This window comes from Dermacentor albipictus, chromosome 1, assembly GCF_038994185.2.
Source record: "Dermacentor albipictus isolate Rhodes 1998 colony chromosome 1, USDA_Dalb.pri_finalv2, whole genome shotgun sequence".
Classification (NCBI taxonomy): domain Eukaryota; kingdom Metazoa; phylum Arthropoda; class Arachnida; order Ixodida; family Ixodidae; genus Dermacentor; species Dermacentor albipictus.
Genome location: NC_091821.1, coordinates 306,555,825 through 306,576,522, shown reverse-complemented (window position 1 = coordinate 306,576,522; position 20,698 = coordinate 306,555,825). Strand labels below are relative to the sequence as shown.

Sequence of the window (20,698 nt, the reverse complement as noted above, 5' to 3'; positions counted from 1 at the left end):
AATGCATAGCTTACTTCACTCGGAGTTAATTTTGTATGTGATGTTTGTACATAAAGTCAAGATCACAGAAGCTAATTGCTGCTGAGAAAGTTCTATGCAGAAGTTGATGTTAATGATTGGGTGTGATGGATTACTAATATCAGGACATCACTTCACATTAATCCTAATGTGGTTAATACTGAGGCACCAGACATAGCTTGTAGCACTTGCTTTGCTGCTCTAACCATCTTATCCGGTCATGCTGAAGTACACATGCCATTGGATGGCTTTCTTGAGATTTTTATGGTATAGTATTTCCATTTTCTTGCTTTACAGGCTCAACCAAAACTGCCTACATCTGGGAGACCCATTTCTGCGAGACAGTCGTCGAGGTCTGGTGGGTCCCAATAGTGCTGGTCTGTAGAATCCAAAATGGTCAAGTTTTCATAAAATATATTCTACATGGAGGAGGCTTGCTGGCCCAGTCCTCTTCAGTCTATCCTCTCTTATGCCTTTTGGACATGTTCTATAAAGAGGTTTCTGAAATGTAAATATACCAATGAACTTACTTTAATGTCAGTGTCGATCAGAGGCCATCTGTAAATAGTATTGTGCTTTGCCTGTAGCATGTGGTAAATGCTCAGGAGTGCTTATTTTATTTGGCAATAAAAAAAAATACTGTGAACAGACCTTTGCATGTTCTCTCATTTGTGCAAGCTTTGTATCGATGCTTTGCACAGTGCGTCGTGTAGGAGTTAAAGTGTACGTGAGCTGTTAGCTGCTCTTGGGCAAGGCATTCCTTGACTCTCACCTGCCATGGTTGCTAGTGGTTTTGGTGTGGTGTTGCTAAGTGGTGCTGGTGTGGTCGCGGGATCAAATCCCGGCCTCGGTGATCGTATTTTGATGGGTGCGAAATGCAAAAGCACCCGCATACTGAGATTTACATGCACATTAAAGAATCCCAGGTGGTCACAATTAATCCGGAGCTTCCCACTATGGCGTGCCTTATAATCAGATTGTGGTTTTGGTATGTCAAACCCCACAATTTAATTTAGGTAATTCCTTTACTCTTGGGAATGCAATAACTTGTGACAACATGATGCTGTTCATTGAAATTGAACATCATCACTTTGCGCACGAAGAAGTGAGCTAATCCACTGTAATGTGCAACAAATGTAAGATGCATATGCTGTATTGAAGTGCTGCTACTAAAGCAAATGGATCTGCTATGCTATGCAGGCCTCTCATCAGTGTGTACATATCTACTCTCTTCCTGCCAAGCTTCACCTTGATGTTTCTTGTTACGTGCCTGTGAAAATTGCTTGAAAATTGCCAGCAGGCTCCAGCTCTTGACTCTCAGTTAAGCATTAATCGCTTGAGTTCTTTCATGAGCAGTGCCATGTACCGAATAAAGGGAAGTCTGCGCTTTACCTATTAGTCCGATTTGACCATTATCAGCACATTAGGGAGTCTAAAAATACTTCTATGTGAGGAGTCATCAAAACTAGCCTCCAGTGCTCTTAGCACTTACCCATTCAAACAACACGAAACTTGCACTTGAGCTGATTTGGCTAGATATTTTTTTTTACTGTGCAGCGAAGAGACAGAAGCTTCTGTTTAATTTTCTGGCTGCACATCTATGCTGTCTCAATGTCTCAAATGTCGGTACATGCCCAGGAGTGCATGTTGTTTTGACGACTCTGTTCGACAAATAGCTAGTGCAATTTGTATTTTTTTCTTCGAGTAAGTTGCTTTTATCCATCAGCATATCGACAGTGTATGTACAACTTATTTACGAGCAGTCGTGGCTGCTGTCTGGAGTTTTCACTTGCATAAGTACGCAGTCAATTTCAGACTGACCTTTGACAGAGGCTTAGCAGCTAGTAGCAGTCCAATCTCTCACTTTTTAAACACCACCTTGCAGATGCCCTTATTTATTACTGTACTTTGCTGTGCAACACTAAGTTACTGTACAGTACTGTATAAGCAGTGGCATACAAACTACTTTTTGAGTGGCTGACAGCGACAGCGAAAAAAAAAACAGCAGCAAAACTGTCAGTAGCATAACTAACTTTTTATGGGGCGAACCTGTGCCCACAAAACTAAATTACACGCAAAGTGCTACGATAGCAGCGAACACAGTCGGTGATTGTCGAAATCCGATCAGCCAGTCAAGTGCGTGGGCTTTTGTACATCACTTGTCGAAGGTTCTACAGGTTTTCCCGCTCAGTTTAATCCGAACGCCATTGAAAATAATCCAGGTGCCAGCCAATTTAATCTGAGCGCCAGCATTTTTAATCCCAGTGCCAATAATTTAATCCAGGCGCCATCACTTTTAATCCCAGCGCCATCCGAATTAATCCGCGTGCCAACTCATTTAATCCCTGCGCCATGCATTTTAATCCAAGTGCCACACATTTTAATCCCAGTGCGAGTCAATTTAATCCTGTTGGAAATTGATTCAGAAACGAATATTTCTTGCAGAAGAGCTCGTAACAGGCGTCATGAATGCCCTATATTCATTGATGTGATCACTATATTGGCGTCAGCACTATAGGAGCACAGTTTCCACGCTACCGGTGTTATCATGGTTTCTTCAGAAACACTTCTGTGTGTTCTACTGCTCACTCATTTCCTCCTTTTCAAGTCGCATTTCCGAGTGACAAGAGACTCACATAAGTGAGGCAGAATCATGACGGATATTACGCGACTCGGGTTGCGATGATGACATGCGATTTCCTTCATTATCGTCTTGCATATCGATGGACATTGTTCGCAAGGGTAAAAACTTGCTCACCATTACTCATGCACTTGGCATAATCACTAAGTGATTCAATATAGCTCGCTAATCTTGTATTTTGCATGCACTCTTATGCTTCCGTCATACATACCAAATGAAATGGTTCCGAGAATGTAACAGCTTATCCTTGAGTGACATGATTAGCTCACTTGTGACTCGCTCGACGCCACCGCTGTCGCACCTCTCCTAACCTGCCTACTAACATATCAAAGGAAATCGCTTTCAAAGCTCAAAAACATGCTCCCTATCAATGACTCAAGTGACGTGATCACTAGTGACTCACGTAACGTCACCATGGCTCTCACCCAACCATGCACTCTCCTAACCAGCCGACATGCATATCAAACGAAATTACTTTTAAAGAGCAACAACCTGCTCATTATCACAAAGTAGAATAAGGTGATCACTAGTGACTCACGTGACGTCACAATTGTTCTCACCCAGCCATGCACTCTCCTAACCTGGCGACATGCATATCAAACGAAATGACTTTTAAATAGCAACAACCTGCTCATTATCACAAAGTAGATTGAGGTGATCACTAGTGACTCACCTGACGTCACTACGGCTCTCACGCAACCGTGCACTCTCTTAACCGGCCGACATGCATATCAAACGAAATGACTTTTAAAGAGCAACAACCTGCTCATTATCACAAAGTAGAATAAGGTGATCACTAGTGACTCACGTGACGTCACAATGGTTCTCACCCAACCATGCACTCTCCTAACCTGGCGACATGCATATCAAACGAAATGACTTTTAAAGAGCAACAACCTGCTCATTATCACAAAGTAGAATGAGGTGATCACTAGTGACTCACCTGACGTCACTACGGCTCTCACCCAACCGTGCACTCTCTTAACCGGCCGACATGCATATCAAACGAAATGACTTTTAAAGAGCAACAACCTGCTCATTATCACAAAGTAGAATGAGGTGATCACTAGTGACTCACCTGACGTCACTACGGCTCTCACCCAACCATGCACTCTCCTAAGCTGGCGACATGCATAACAAACGAAATGGCTTTTAAAGAGCAACAACCAGCCCATTATCCCAAAGTATAATGAGGTGATCACTAGTGACTCACGTGACGTCACTACATTCGCACGCGAGCGTCAACTCCCCTTACCTGCCGGCACGTATATCAAAAGAAATGGTTTTCAAAGGGCAGGTAACTGCTTACTATCGCTCATTAACATGACGTGATCACTAGTGACTTACAATGCGCTGTTCCGAGTAACTCGCTCAAGATATCGTGTTAGAGAAGAGACGCATTGACACGCGCAAACCGTGTTATGATGGTGACTCACATGACGTCCCCATGAAGGCTATTTAGCACGCACTCTTCATTAAGGGATGCAATAATATAAGAAATATTTTTAAAAGGCCAAAATGAGCGAATTGAGTCACACCTTTTTCGTACAAATGAATTGGTCATTATGGAACGGTGGTTCTCATTTTGCCAGAAACCTTGTCATGCTACCGACCTCGAAATGAAATATCCTTGTATAGCCTTACACTTTGATGGTTGTCTCGCGTTAATCAAATATAAGTGGACAATTGACTAATATCTTAATCTCGGATGCGCGGGATTGACTGCGCCTTCTTTTCTCCTAAAGCTCGAGTATGGACTGCAAGAAGTACAACCGAAAAAATAGCGTCGTGATATATTTTATGAGACATCTCACTCGACACGAGATGTACAAAGATACGGTGAGGTCTTTTGAACGAAAATATGTAATTTATTCGATGCGGTATTTAATTTCACAAGATACCAGGGCACTTCCTGAATGGGAGTATAGAAAAAAACCGAGAACAACTACATGTCTTCCTCTCTAAGCGCAGCCTGAACGAAAGAAAAGTTGTGCCTATCAAATGCAGCGCAATCCACGCGTTGCACAAGTGCCATTGCGTGTTGTGCAGCATTTACAAGCAACGAGCGCCTGTGCTCCTTTTGTGTGACTCCTTGTGGAGTCACCAGCACTGCGTCGCGCCGCTCACTGAGGTACTGTTTAACCTGACATTTAAACTTCGAGAAAACTTCCTCTATGGGATTAAAAAAAGGGCTGTATGGCGGCAGGCGCTTGATGGAATGGTTCGAGCGGACCAGATTTGCCTGTTCTGCGCGATTGTGAGCGGGAGCGTTGTCGAAAATGAAGACAGCCTCTGCATCCGGCTCCTCAGAGTCAACATGGGCGGAAACATCGGCGAGAAAGTCATTGAATACGATCCAATGGACTCTTTCGACAATTCGCCAGTGCAGCACACCGTTTGCCGACATGCAGGCGATGATGTTGATGTTCGCGCCTTTCGTCGAAGTCGTCGTCTGGAGCGCTGCCGTGCCCTTTTTTGCGCGGCCGAATTTTCTTGAGCACCATATATTGTAATTCGTTTCGTCGACGTAAAAGCGGCAAAGCCGGGGCCCATTGGTTTGTAACCATTGCGCATACTCTTTTCGCTTCTTCTTCACGTCGCAGCGGTTGCGGTCCACCGGCCTCGGGGTCGCTAATTTGATGGAGTAGGTGTGTGCGTCGAGGAGGCGGTCAACAGAACTGGTGCTGATTGTGAGGCCAGGTATTTCTTGTTCAACGGTTCGCTTTATCTGTTTCAGCGTAAACGCTGGGTTCTCGTCGACAGTTCTTGTTACGACGGCGACAACATCGGCACCAAACTTTCTGATGGAGCCCCCCGTTTTCAGAGACACTTCACGGTCTGTCGCTGCAATCGACCTCACAGTTTTTATATTTATGCCGAGCGTCTCGGCGAGTTGTCTCAAATCTCCGCCGCGCCTTGAGGCATCGACGATTCTTGATCGGTCGACGTCAGACACCTTGTTGTTTTTCCTTCGTGGCTTAGTTTGATCCCTGAACGGAGGACCCCGCTTTCGCACGACGCTCGCCTGTTCGTCTTCAGGAGTCCCACCTTCCATGGCGGTCAGCTCAGGTAAAAATCAAGCACAGCTGTAGCACCGGGAGCACATAACAAAAGGTCAGACCGCCACTATTTCAGAAGCGCCGTGAACGCCGTCTGCTGAGTGCTCTGTTTTTGTTTCACCACCATCGCAAGAGAACGGCGTGTGCAGTTTCGCCTGCGGTGACGCAGACGATAACTAGTCTGCTTTAGCTTTTTTTGTTCTACTGCTCTATATCATTCAGAAATACTTCCAGTTGTGTAATTCTAAAGAGCACAAGCTCTTCTTAGTACTTCCACGATTTCCCTGTCGTCTGCAAGCGCGTTCGACTTTCCGCTTGAAAAGCAGACGATATCGTGTCGTAACCTAGCGGACTCAGCAGACGGCGTTCACGGCGCTTCTGAAATAGTGGCGGTCTGACCTTTTGTTATGTGCTCCCGGTGCTACAGCTGTGCTTGATTTTTACCTGAGCTGACCGCCATGGAAGGTGGGACTCCTGAAGACGAACAGGCGAGCGTCGTGCGAAAGCGGGGTCCTCCGTTCAGGGATCAAACTAAGCCACGAAGGAAAAACAACAAGGTGTCTGACGTCGACCGATCAAGAATCGTCGATGCCTCAAGGCGCGGCGGAGATTTGAGACAACTCGCCGAGACGCTCGGCATAAATATAAAAACTGTGAGGTCGATTGCAGCGACAGACCGTGAAGTGTCTCTGAAAACGGGGGGCTCCATCAGAAAGTTTGGTGCCGATGTTGTCGCCGTCGTAACAAGAACTGTCGACGAGAACCCAGCGTTTACGCTGAAACAGATAAAGCGAACCGTTGAACAAGAAATACCTGGCCTCACAATCAGCACCAGTTCTGTTGACCGCCTCCTCGATGCACACACCTACTCCATCAAATTAGCGACCCCGAGGCCGGTGGACCGCAACCGCTGCGACGTGAAGAAGAAGCGAAAAGAGTATGCGCAATGGTTACAAACCAATGGGCCCCGGCTTTGCCGCTTTTACGTCGACGAAACGAATTACAATATATGGTGCTCAAGAAAATTCGGCCGCGCAAAAAAGGGCACGGCAGCGCTCCAGACGACGACTTCGACGAAAGGCGCGAACATCAACATCATCGCCTGCATGTCGGCAAACGGTGTGCTGCACTGGCGAATTGTCGAAAGAGTCCATTGGATCGTATTCAATGACTTTCTCGCCGATGTTTCCGCCCATGTTGACTCTGAGGAGCCGGATGCAGAGGCTGTCTTCATTTTCGACAACGCTCCCGCTCACAATCGCGCAGAACAGGCAAATCTGGTCCGCTCGAACCATTCCATCAAGCGCCTGCCGCCATACAGCCCTTTTTTTAATCCCATAGAGGAAGTTTTCTCGAAGTTTAAATGTCAGGTTAAACAGTACCTCAGTGAGCGGCGCGACGCAGTGCTGGTGACTCCACAAGGAGTCACACAAAAGGAGCACAGGCGCTCGTTGCTTGTAAATGCTGCACAACACGCAATGGCACTTGTGCAACGCGTGGATTGCGCTGCATTTGATAGGCACAACTTTTCTTTCGTTCAGGCTGCGCTTAGAGAGGAAGACATGTAGTTGTTCTCGGTTTTTTTCTATACTCCCATTCAGGAAGTGCCCTGGTATCTTGTGAAATTAAATACCGCATCGAATAAATTACATATTTTCGTTCAAAAGACCTCACCGTATCTTTGTACATCTCGTGTCGAGTGAGATGTCTCATAAAATATATCACGACGCTATTTTTTCGGTTGTACTTCTTGCAGTCCATACTCGAGCTTTAGGAGAAAAGAAGGCGCAGTCAATCCCGCGCATCCGAGATTAAGATATTAGTCAATTGTCCACTTATATTTGATTAACGCGAGACAACCATCAAAGTGTAAGGCTATACAAGGATATTTCATTTCGAGGTCGGTAGCATGACAAGGTTTCTGGCAAAATGAGAACCACCGTTCCATAATGACCAATTCATTTGTACGAAAAAGGTGTGACTCAATTCGCTCATTTTGGCCTTTTAAAAATATTTCTTATATTATTGCATCCCTTAATGAAGAGTGCGTGCTAAATAGCCTTCATGGGGACGTCATGTGAGTCACCATCATAACACGGTTTGCGCGTGTCAATGCGTCTCTTCTCTAACACGATATCTTGAGCGAGTTACTCGGAACAGCGCATTGTAAGTCACTAGTGATCACGTCATGTTAATGAGCGATAGTAAGCAGTTACCTGCCCTTTGAAAACCATTTCTTTTGATATACGTGCCGGCAGGTAAGGGGAGTTGACGCTCGCGTGCGAATGTAGTGACGTCACGTGAGTCACTAGTGATCACCTCATTATACTTTGGGATAATGGGCTGGTTGTTGCTCTTTAAAAGCCATTTCGTTTGTTATGCATGTCGCCAGCTTAGGAGAGTGCATGGTTGGGTGAGAGCCGTAGTGACGTCAGGTGAGTCACTAGTGATCACCTCATTCTACTTTGTGATAATGAGCAGGTTGTTGCTCTTTAAAAGTCATTTCGTTTGATATGCATGTCGGCCGGTTAAGAGAGTGCACGGTTGGGTGAGAGCCGTAGTGACGTCAGGTGAGTCACTAGTGATCACCTCATTCTACTTTGTGATAATGAGCAGGTTGTTGCTCTTTAAAAGTCATTTCGTTTGATATGCATGTCGGCCGGTTAAGAGAGTGCACGGTTGGGTGAGAGCCGTAGTGACGTCAGGTGAGTCACTAGTGATCAGCTCATTCTACTTTGTGATAATGAGCAGGTTTTTGCTCTTTAAGTGCCATTTCGTTTGATATGCATGTCGGCAGGTTAGGAGAGTGCATGGTTGGGTGAGAGCCGTAGTGACGTCAGGTGAGTCACTAGTGATCACCGCATTCTACTTTGTGATAATGAGCAGGTTGTTGCTATTTAAAAGTCATTTCGTTTGATATGCATGTCGCCAGGTTAGGAGAGTGCATGGTTGGGTGAGAACCGTGGAGACGTCACGTGAGTCACTAGTGATCACCCCATTCGATGTTGTGATAATGAGCAGATTGTTGCTCTTCAAAAGTCATTTCGTTTGATATGCATGTCGCCAGGTTAGGAGAGTGCATGGTTGGGTGAGAGCCGTAATGACGTCACGTTAGTCACTAGTGATCAGCTCATTTGACTTTGTGATAATGATCAGGTTGTTGCTCTTCAAAAGCCATTTCGTCTGATATGCATGTGAGCAGGTTAGGAGAGTGCACGGTCGGGTGAGAACCATGATGACGTCATGGGAGTCACTAGTGATCACGTCATTGGCTGGGTGATAGTGAGCCGGTTATTATCCTTTATAAGCCCCTTCGTTTGATATGCATGCTGGCAGTTTAGGATAGTGCATGCGTGAGAAGCGTGGTGACGTCACGCCAGTCACTAGTGATCACGTCACTTGAGTCATTGATAGGGGGAATGTTTTTGAGCTTTGAAAGCGATTTCTTTTGATATGTTAGTAGGCAGGTTAGGAGAGGTGCGACGGCGGTGGCGTCGAGCGAGTCACAAGTGAGCTAATCATGTCGCTCAAGGATAAGCTGTTACATTCTCAGAACCATTTCATTTGGTATGCATGACGGAAGCATAAGAGTGCATAGAAAATACAAGATTAGTGAGCTATATTGAATCGCTTAGTGATTATGCCAAGTGCCTGAGTAATGGTGAGCAAGTTTTGACCCTTGCGAACAATGTCGATCGATATGCAAGGCGATAGGGAAGGAAATCGCATGTCATGATCGCGACCCAAGTCGCGTAATATCCGTCACGATTCTGCCGCACTTACCTCTATAAGGGGCTAAGATATCAATATCCCCCACCACATAAAGCATTAACAAAGGAGGAGGCCGCAGGTTGGCGGAGACTGCAAACGGGCTCCTTTCCAAACTTACACGTACTAAGTAGGATGTTCCCCACGCAGTATAGCGCAACCTGTCCGTGGTGTGGAGCTAAACCAACATTATACCACATTACATGGGAGTGTACAAGAAACCAGGCATTCCACAAACACAAAACACCAAGTGCGGAGCAATGGGAGAGCTGGCTCACCAGCCGCGAGCTGGAGGCTCAAAGAGCTCTAATAGCGCACGCGTGCGAGGCGGCCCGGCTCAGTGAAGCCCTGGACTCGGTGCCCATCCATCGCTGAAGAGGACCCAAGCTTCAAGAATTAAGACTTCGGCCTCGACCCGCTAAAACCTTAAAAGAGTCAATAAAGTTTCCCATTCCATTCCATTCCATTCGCTTATGTGAGTCTCTTGTCACTCGGGAATGCGACTCAAGAAGGAGGAAATGAGCGAGCGGTGTAACACACGGAAGTGTTTCTGAAGCAACCATGACAAGACCGGTAGCGTGGAAACTGTGCTCCTGTAGTGCAGACGCCAATATAGTGATCACATCAATGAATACACGGCATTCATGATGCCTGTTACGAGCTCTTCTGCAAGAATTATTCGTTTCTCAATCAATTTCCAACAGGATTAAATTGACTGGCACTGGGATTAAAATGTGTGGCACTTGGATTAAAATGGATGGCGCAGGGATTAAATGAGTTGGCACGCGGATTAATTCGGATGGCACTGGGATTAAAAGTGATGGCGCCTGGATTAAATTATTGGCACTGGGATTAAAAATGCTGGCACTCAGATTAAATTGGCTGGCACCTGGATTATTTTCAATGGCGTTCGGATTAAACTGAGCGGGAAAACCTGTAGTGTAATCGCTGGTGCCCACGTGGTTTCCAGAAACTACCACACAATTCGTGTTGCGTGTGCAATCTTCCAATAGAAGGTTCAGCAAGGACATACACAACTGATAGAAGGAACTATAACATTCACATAAGGTCCAAATCATGCAGGTGCGTTTTGCGCAAAGTGATAACGTTTAACATTTGTTAGCTGGTGAACAACGGTCTCCTGAGAAAGGTAACAAGCACACATGTCAGTCTATATATATATACACACACACACACACACACACACACACACACACACACACACACACACACACACACACACACACACACACACACACACACACACACACACACACACACACACACACACACACACACACACAAGATTATCCCCCGCACCAAGAAAGTGCGATTGAGCAAGTCTCGCATCAAAACGATGCTCATTGTCTTCTTTGACGCCCGAGGAATTGTCGATTCTGAGTTTATGCCGCAAGGAGAAACTGTCAACTCGGCCTTTTGGTGCTGAAGAGATTGAAATGCCGGGTTGCACGCGTCAGGGCTGACATCAAAGACACGGTCAAGCTCCACCATGACAATGCTCCCAGCAACACATCCTTCATTGTTACCAACTTTATGGCCCAGAGCAACACCGTGGTGATACTCCATCCCCCTTACAGTCCCGACTTGGCTCCATGCCCGACGGAACAGAGCGCTGAAAGGAAAGCATTGGGAGAACGTGGAAAACATCCAAAAGCATGTTGCAGCTTTCCTGAGAGACGTTCCCGTCAGTGACATTCAGGGTGCCTTCCAGTCGTGGCAAACACGTCTCCGCAAATGTATGGATGCAGAGGGAGAGTAAGTTGAATTTTAACCATTTGTACCGGTCCGGTCAATAAATCGTATTTTTCCCAGAAAATGCACATTACTTTCATAACGGACCCTATATATACATATATATATATATATATATATATATATATATTGTACTGAAGGCACTGGGCAGTGGGCATGGTGCTGGTGTGCTGGCGCAAGAGAAGACGATGAGTAGTGCTTGCTTCTCCGTTGCGATATAGCGCCGACCTGTTTAAGCCTAGCGCTACAACCTATAACTAGTGACCCTCCTGCTAGGCGAACACCCCCGTTGCATTTGGTGGAGGTGCGGGGTTTCTCTTCGACATCCTGGAACTCCGCATCCGAACGCTACCACCAGCTGTTGCAATGGATGAACCGGGACCGTCCCAGGCTGCTGCTCCCGTGCCCCCTGCCATCGTCTGTTCTGGCGTCATCCGGCAGCGCGATCCATCTATATTTAGCAGCACAGACGACCACGACGTGGAAGACTGGCTCGCCGAATATGATCGTGTAAGCGCCTATAATAAGTGGGACGACCGCGCCAAGCTCACAAATGTAAGCTTTTACTTGACTGACGTGGCAAACCTATGGTTCCGCAATCATGAAGTCGATTTTACCACCTGGTCGGCTTTCACGGCAACTTTGGCAGAGGTCTTCGGCTGTCCCGCCGTTCGCCGGCTTCGTGCTGAGCAGTGCTTGCGTGGTCGAGTTCAACGCCAGGAGGAGACCTTCACTAGTTATATTGAAGGCGTGCTCTCGCTATGCAAGCGCGTCAACTCATCTATGGACGAAGCTGACAAGATTAAGCACGTCATGAAAGGCATCGATGACCAAGTCTTCCAGATGCTCGTCGCGAAGAGTCCGCGGACGATTGCCGAGGTCGTACAGCTCTGTCAGCAGTACGACGAGCTGCGCAAGCAGCGTGCATCAACGCGCGCTGCTCAGCAGGACACCACGGGTCTATCTCCATTGGATTTCGGCCGCGACGCTGCCGACATCTCTGCTTGAATGCCGGAGATAAAGCAGTTCATCCGTCAGGAAGTGGCACGCCAACTCTCTCTGGCGAACAGCACACCCGAGCCATCGACAACCTTGGCTCCCTCGCTTCGCCACGTCATTCAGACCCAAGTTGCTGCGGCGCTGCCATCTGCCCCTCCGCAGCCTGCAGCTGGACCGCTAACTTACGCTGACGTTGTCGCCCGGCCTTACGCTCCTCCGGCTCCTGATGCCTACCGGGCTACTGGCACCTTCCATGTGCCGCCGCCATCTTCACGCCCGATGGTCGTCCCTTACTCGGCCGCTGGAGCCCCTGTCGTCAACCCGTGGCGTACATCTGACAACCAGCCAATATGCTATTTCTGCCATTTTCCGGGCCACGTAGCACGATTCTGCCGCCGTCGCAGCCCCCGTTTACCTGACAGTGGGGGCGCCTCAAGCTACAGGCCTGCTCGACTTCCGCGTGAGGACTCATCTAGCCTTCCTCCGCACTCATCTTACAGTCGCCTCCCTTTCGATGCACGCCGGTCACCTTCCCCACGTCGCCGATCCATTTCCCCGATGGTTCGCTGACCCAGCCCAGCCCGAGAGGAAAACTAACAGTCGCAGTTCCAGAGGCAAGAACTGCGTTTACGTCGAACATTTCAAGGCCTCATTCTAACCCGGCGAACGAAATTGAACTGTCCGTAGACGGCGTCACCGTACACGCACTTATCGACACCGGAGCTGCCGTTTCTATTATTAGTGAGAAGCTTTGCCGCAATTTGAACAAAGTGACCATTCCCCTTACCTCTCTTTCTCTGCGTACGGCAACCGCGCATCGCATTCAGGCTTCAGCGTCGTGCACAGCCCGGGTTGTCATTCAAAGCGTTATGTATGTTATAGAATTTGTCGTCTAACCTCGTTCCTCACACGGCGTTATTCTTGGATGGAATTTCCTATCTGTCAATCAAGCTCTTATCGACTGCGCTCGTGCCGAACTTACGTTATCAGTGCCGTGCTTCGACCCTGACGACCATTCTTCTAAAGTTGTTGCCGCCTCTGACATCGATATCGCACCTTTCTCCGCCACTCTGGTTCCTGTGTCATGTAACTCTGCTGCGAACTCGTCAGTTCTATTTACGCCGTCGGCCACTTGTGCGCGCCGCCGGAACTTCCTGCTTCCGTTTGTTGTCGTCACTTTTTGCGATGGTTCTGCTGCCCTTTACGTGTGCAATCCGTCCGCCTGCCCATCATCCCTACTCCGCGGCGAGTGCCTGGGTACCGCTGAAGCTTTCGATAGCGTTCTCCCGGCCACCATGTTTGGTGATACGGCATCACTTCTGATTTGTTCCGTCACTAATTCCGCCGCGACTGATGCCCCTGTAGACGTCTTCGCTCGTGCCGTCGACGCAGAACTCGCACCTGCGCAGCAATCAGAAACCATCAAACTCCTCCAACGTTTTCGTTCCTCATTTGACATTGACCAACCATCCTTTGGTCGAGCGTCCGCAGTCGTTCACCGTATCGACACCGGTCAACAAACACCATTGTGCCAGCGTCCCTATCGTGTGTCGGCTGCTGAACGCCGTATCATCGACCAGCACGTTGACGACATGCTGGAGCGTGGCATCATCCAGCCCTCTAGCAGTCCCTGGCCATCTCCGGTTGTCCTCGTTAAAAAAAAAGATGGCTCCATTCGGTTCTGCGTCGACTATCGCCGCTTTAACCGAATAACGCGCAAAGATGTCTATCCTCTGCCGCGCATCGACGATGCCTTGGACTGTCTGCAGGGAGTGGAATTCTTTTCGTCGCTGGATTTGCGCTCCGGGTACTGGCAAGTGCCAGTGGCAGAGGCCGATCGTCAAAAGACAGCCTTCGTAACTCCTGATAGGCTATATGAATTTACGGTCATGCCGTTCGGCCTCTGCAACGCGCCTGCCACTTTCGAGCGAATGATGGACACCATTCTTCGAGGGCTGAAGTGGAAAGCGTGCCTCTGTTATTTAGATGATATTGTGGTTTTTTTCCACCGACTTTGCGTCGCACCTCAACCGCTTCGAGCAAGTACTTGCGTGCCTCTCCACTGCAGGACTGCAACTAAATTTGAAGAAGTGCCACTTCGGCGCTCGTACGCTTATTATTCTCGGCCATGTAGTTTCAAAAGACGGTATCCTTCCGGACCCCACAAAACTTAGCGCCGTATCCGAGTTCCCTAAACCAACCACCATGAAAGAGCTTCGCAGCTTCATCGGCCTGTGCTCATATTTCCGACGCTTTGTCCGTAACTTTGCCTCTATCATTGCCCCCTTGACGCAGCTTCTCACCGGCAGTTCTGACCTATCAGCCTGGTCCTCGGCGTGCGACGACGCATTCGAAGAACTACGACGCGTTCTCACCTCGCCTCCAGTACTGCGACACGATCCCTCTGCTCCAACTGAGATCTATACGGACGATAGTGGTGTCGGGCTCGGCGCTGTTCTTGCACAACGCAAGGATGGCTTCGAAGAGTACGTCGTCCCGTATGCCAGCCGCACCCTTACCAAAGCTGAGGCGAACTACTCGGTTACTGAGAAGGAATGTCTGGCCATCATTTGGGCTATCGGCGAATTTCGTCCTTATGTGCACGGGCGTCCATTTGACATCGTGACCGACCATCATGCCCTATGCTGGTTATCTTCACTAAAAGATCCAACTGGTCGGCTTGCCCATTGGGCATTGCGCCTACAAGAGTACGACATCTGTGTTGTTTATCGCTCAGGCCGAAAGCATTCAGACGCCGGCGCTCTATCCCGGTCACCCCTGCCCTCTGGTCCTGTCCATTCGTCTATTTCTGCCTGCGGTGTCTTCGCCCTCAACATTTCCAACATGCCATCAGAGCAGCGCAAAGACCCATGGATCTCTTCGCTTATTGACTTCCTGTCCAGCCAGTCGCCAGCACCGATCTCTCGGACGCTTCGTCGCCAAACCACGCACTTCATCATTCGGGATAACCTGCTGTACCGCCGCAACTACAATTCCAGCGGCCGTGAGTGGTTGCTTGTTATACCCAGACACCTCCGCTCTGACATCTGCGCCACGTTCCACGACGACCCACAATGCGGCCACGCTGGTGTAAAAAAGACATACTCTCGCCTCCAGCTTCGGTACTACTGGCGCGGTATGTACCGTTTCGTTCGCCAGTATGTCCGGTCATGCCAGATATGCCAACGACGCAAGACGCCACCTCAACATGCCACCGGCCCCTTGCAACCTTTACCATGCCCCGCACGCGCATTCGACCGCGTCGGCATTGACCTATACGGTCCGCTTCCCAACACTCCAAGCGGCAACCACTGGGTTATTGTTGCTATCGACCACCTCACGCGGTACGCTGAAACTTCAGCCCTAGCATCTGCCACAGCAAAAGATGTCGCCAGTTTTATCCTTCAAAATCTGATTTTACGCCATGGAGCACCTCGAGAATTACTGAGCGACCGCGGTCGCGTTTTCCTCTCTCACGTCCTTTCAGCATTGCTAAAGGAGTGTCGCATCATTCACCGCACTACCACAGCATATCATCCTCAAACTAATGGGATGACAGAGCGTTTCAACCGCACCCTTGGTGACATGATGGCCATGTATGCTTCATCTGACCACTCGAATTGGGATCGCATTCTACCTTTGGTCCCCTACGCTTACAATACCGCCACGCAAAGCACCACTGGGTTCTCCCCTTTCTCCTTTACGGACACGAACCTTCATGCACTATGGACACGGTTCTACCTTACCGGCCAGATGCTTCGGAGTGGACGACTGTTTCTAGAGCGGCTGCTTACGCCGAAGGATGTCGCCAGCTCGCTCGTTCGTTCACATCCCAGGACCAGTGGCGCCAAAAGCTTCGCCACGATTCATCCACAACGGCTACGTGCTTTGCGCCTGGCTCGCTGGTCTCGTTGTGGGTGCCCTCTACTCCTCCAGGCCTTTCCTCCAAGCTGCTCTCCAAGTACCACGGTCCTTATCGGGTACTGAAACAAACGTCCGCGGTCAACTGCCTCATCGAGCCACTCGAAACGCCTTCCGACCAGCGTCGTCGGGGCCAGGAAATTGTCCACATCTCCCGGCTCAAGCAGTGCCATGACGCCCCTGTGTTCTCCTGTCCTTAATTCGCCAGGATGGCTACTCTTTCGGTGGGGAGTGATTGTACTGAAGGCACTGGGCAGTGGGCATGGTGCTGGTGTGCTGGTGCAAGAGAAGACGAGTAGTGCTTGCTTCCCCGTTACGATATAGCGCCGACCTGTTTAAGCCTAGCGCTACAACCTATAAATAGTGACCCTTCTGCTAGGCGAACACCCCCGTTGCAATATATATATATATATATATATATATATATATATAGACGTGTCTGCCACCATAGAGTTTCCTACAAAATTACTAGAGTCGAGGCGCTGCAGTCGTTGCCCTACCATGGGAATGATGGGAAGTACATGGATTTGTCTGATCTTCGCGCTTGTGGATTCAGACGTTCTTGGGGCTTTGTATATTACGCGATATAAATCTTATTGTCGTATATTTCAGCGCAACGTACGTTTTACTCTTTCTGTTTCTGCTATAACGCTGTATTATGCTTTTTTGTTACTTCTCAGTGCATTGTATATTTGAATTTTTACTTTGTATTGCATTAAGCTTAATTGAAATTCTGCATTGTGTTCCTTGATTCATGATGTATGTCAAATTGTACTTTTTTTCTCTTCACTGCTGCCATTTTGTAAATGGGCCCCTGACCCCGTCAAGCTGCTTCACGGCAGCTTTTTGTCCCCGGCCTTTTTCTCTTGGAGAAATAAATGAATCTTGAATCTATATTCTTCGAAGTGCAGAGGATGCCGGGAACGCGTACAATTGCTATTAATCGCAACGATTGAGCTTGTCCAGGTGGCCAAATCGAAATGCGCCAAGCGTCTCAAGGCACTGGCATGCCCGCGATAAATTCATAAGGGCGTTTCATTCGCTTGTCGATACATGCGTCCGTAGCTTAATGATTTCAATATCAGGCTTTTGTGCTAGAGTCCCTGTGTTCGAATCCTGCCTTCGGGCAATTTTAATGATGTTTATTTAATTATTTATTACGCAATACGCTGTTGAAAATGACGAATTTACAAAGTCAAAAAGCCGTTTGAAGCCAAAAGTACGAAGTTTAGGCAAATCCATGTACTTCCCATAATTCCCATGCTGGGACAACCGCTTCCATTGCAGCTCCCGTAGACACTAGCGCCAGAGTTCCCTCTAGTAATTTTTGTAGAAAACTCTGTCTGCCACGCCTGGAAGGCACCCTGAAAGTCCTTGACGGGAATGTCTCAGGAACGCTGCAACATGCTTTTGGATGTTTTCCACGGTCTCCCAACGCTTTCCTTTCAGCGCTCTGTTCAGTCGGGGAAAAAAATGGCTGTGGCTTAGCTAAGGTTAAGCCCAGGATGCGAAGCATACTAGCCTTTATTTTAACGCGGCGGCGTTAAGGAGCTCGTGTCGCAAAAAAGCCGGTGTCGTTGGCGTCGGTGTCTGCGGCGTTGGCCGTGAGCGATAAATCCCAGCAGGCACTTCATGAATAAAAAACAGCTTGCAAGATGGGCTGGGTGGGAATCGAACCAGGGTCTCCGGAGTGTGAGACGGAGACGTTACCACTGAGCCACGAGTTTTTTTTCTTTATTTACTGAGCCACGAGTTCGATGCGTCAAAGCGGTACAAAAGCGCCTCTAGTGAACGTGGTGTTGCCTTAGAAACGAGCTGTTTCTAAGGCTCAGGCGTGCGTCGCTTGCTCAGGCGCACATTTCGTTGTCGCGCCGAACGCTGCGTTGCTCGACGCTCACCGCGTCCGATGCGGGGCGCGTAGTCGCTGCGCCGTAGCCCATTGTCTTACACCCCTTGGCGGGTCGACGGGAACGCTGTCGCGTTCCACTCTTGAAGGCGAAGCTTAAGCGTCCGCTTTGCAGCTGTTATGACGTCATATGGTAGCTACGCGGCCGCGCGCGGCGCAGCAAGGAAGAGCGTGGTTGTGCGGCTAGTATGCTTCGCATAAAAAGAAGTTGCATGGAGCCAAGTCGGGACTGTTAAGGGGGATGGGGTACCACCAAGGTGTTGCTCCGGGCCATGAAGTGGATAACAATGACGGATGTGTGGCTGGGAGCATTGTCATGGTGGAGCTTGACCGTGTCTTTGATGTCAGCCCTCACACGCGCGACGCGGCGTTTCAATCTCTTGAGCACCAAAAGGCTGAGTTGACAGTTTCTCCTTGCGGCACAAACTCGGAATTGACGATTCTTCGGGCGTCAAAGAAGACAATGAGCACCGTTTTGGTGCGAGACTTGCTCATTCGCACTCTCTTGGTGCGGGGGGATAATTTTGTGTGCCACTCGCTGCTCTGCCTTTTTGATTCTGGGTCGTACTCGAACATCCAGGATTCGTTTCCGGTTACGACAGATTAAAGAAAGTCCGGCTCATTTTGAATCTAATCCAACAGTTCTTGACAACACAAAAATCGAATTACTTTCTGATCTTCCGTCAACACTTTCGGCACAAGCTTCGCGCAGACTTTGCGCATTTGCAGATCCTCGGTCACTATCCCATGTACCGCAAATATGGACATGTGTAGGGTGTCAGCAATTTGCTGGATGCTCAATCGTCGGTCGGAACGCAAAACCGCGCACACCATCCATGTTTTCGTCGGTTCTGGTCGTTTGGCATCCAGAACGGGGTTCATCGGCAACCTCCTCCCGGCCCTCCTTGAACGCCTTGTGCCACCTCCGGGACTGTGACCTCGAAATGCAGTCGTCCTTGAATGCCTCTAGAAGCATCTAGAATGTTTTGGTTGCATTTTTGCAAGTTTCACGCAAAACGTAATAGCGTATCGCTCTTAAAACGAACGCTACATCGCGCCCTGTTATCCGCTAACACTGCTCGCAGTATTGGGGGTGAGGACAGTAGCCATCTGTCGGAACCACCTCCCTTGCGTATATGATCACGCGGCAGGCATCACGCGGCACGCTCCTCATAGGTTACGCTTACGACGCTCAATAAGAGCACCACGTGGCCCTCCTGGACATTTATGTATACTCTCAAAACGTGGGAAGTTATTGACTGTCGATATAATAATCTTTGGGCAAACCGAAAGCACAGAGTCGTTTACAGACGCTATCTCTTTACCAAATACGTACACTGAAGGCTACTGCGCGCGGTCGCCGCGATGGAGTCTCCCGAACCGGCTTCTTGCGTGAAAGGTAGGCAAGCGCTGAGAGCAAACTATGTAAAATATGTTCTTATAGTGGGCTGTCTGTATAACCAAATGGGGCATAACAGAATGAAGCCTCAATGCAGCGATCGCACGAGTTCGATGTGACCGACTGCGCGTCTGCATGCATGTCCGCGCACAATGTTTTGTTTTCGCTGTTAACGCGTTTTTGCACCGTGCCGTGTGCTTTAGGCCGCAGCATATAAGCGTTTACACTAGCACATTAGTACACTAGCAACCATTGTTGCGTGGAGGCTATCAGAACTGTTCAAAAATAATTTCGTTAGAGAGACTTCGACGCCTACGGCGACTGTGATGTGCCGTCGCGACGATTCAATCTTTTTTTGTCTTCTAAATTCTTGGACATTGCAATATTACTTCTCAAGCTGCGTCGCATTGTATGTTTATCGGTCTTCTCATCGTGCGATTTCCCTCTGCCTCTTTCTTGTAATACAGTGCATTAATTCTTAACACAAACATGACCATATGCCATGCCTTTCTTTAATGTGCTTCTTACCGCTCCCTTCCCGTTCCAGTGAACTTGCCAGTATCTAGCATCAACAAATTCATAGACCAAACCGTCCTGAAATTAGCCGGGCAGCGGGCGCGGGCGAGTGTCGGTGCGCGTTTTCTGCTACTCGCCGAACATCGCGCAGTCCCGGCGCCGCAGCAGAAATCGCCCTCGCGTGTGTACTTGCATACCCGAGTTGTAGCCGTTGGCCGTCTGCCGGTTCTAAGTTTCGCCAGCCAAGCTTCACGCAGCTCCTTGCCCTGCGGCTACTTGTGAATAAGGCTGACACCGGGCTCCGTTGCGTACGTCCGGCACGGCGGCACCCAGAAGTAGCCTACCATGCTGCACGCCTCCAAAGGCAGCCACTACCTATTAAAGTACTTCCAAATGTTGTCAAGCAGACATTCAAGGCGGTAAAGCCTCGCCACTGAATCAGAACCGTGGCGCAGGTGGGACTAAACTTTCGTTTGCAGCTCGCTTCAGGGCTTCCGAAGCAGCCGACGCGGCCGCTGTGTCTACGCGATCCCCTATGGCACGTCACGCCGACGGTGGCGCCAGCTTTTCCAGTGGTGGAGCTCGCCCCCAATACTGACGAGAGAAGTGGTTCTTGAAGGGAAAAGGAAAGGTTGACGCTATTTTCTGCAGCCCTTGCGGGATCACGGCTCAGCGTCAAAAGGGGTGGGGGTATAGTG

The 20,698-nt window shown here is 48.9% G+C and overlaps 1 protein-coding gene across 2 annotated transcripts in view; it reads left to right on the top strand.

The window, feature by feature from the left end:
- LOC135907236 (mediator of RNA polymerase II transcription subunit 15-like) overlaps positions 1–668 on the top strand; it is a 70,146-nt gene extending 69,478 nt beyond the window's left edge. Inside the window, exon 15 of one of the 2 annotated variants that reach the window (XM_065438912.1) lies at positions 316–668. In XM_065438912.1, the coding sequence (XP_065294984.1) occupies positions 316–530 (215 nt within the window). In that variant the 3' untranslated portion in view covers positions 531–668. The remainder of the gene's footprint in view (positions 1–315) is intronic. The other variant, XM_065438913.1, reaches the window with a different exon arrangement.
- Positions 669–20,698: the final 20,030 nt, after the last annotated feature.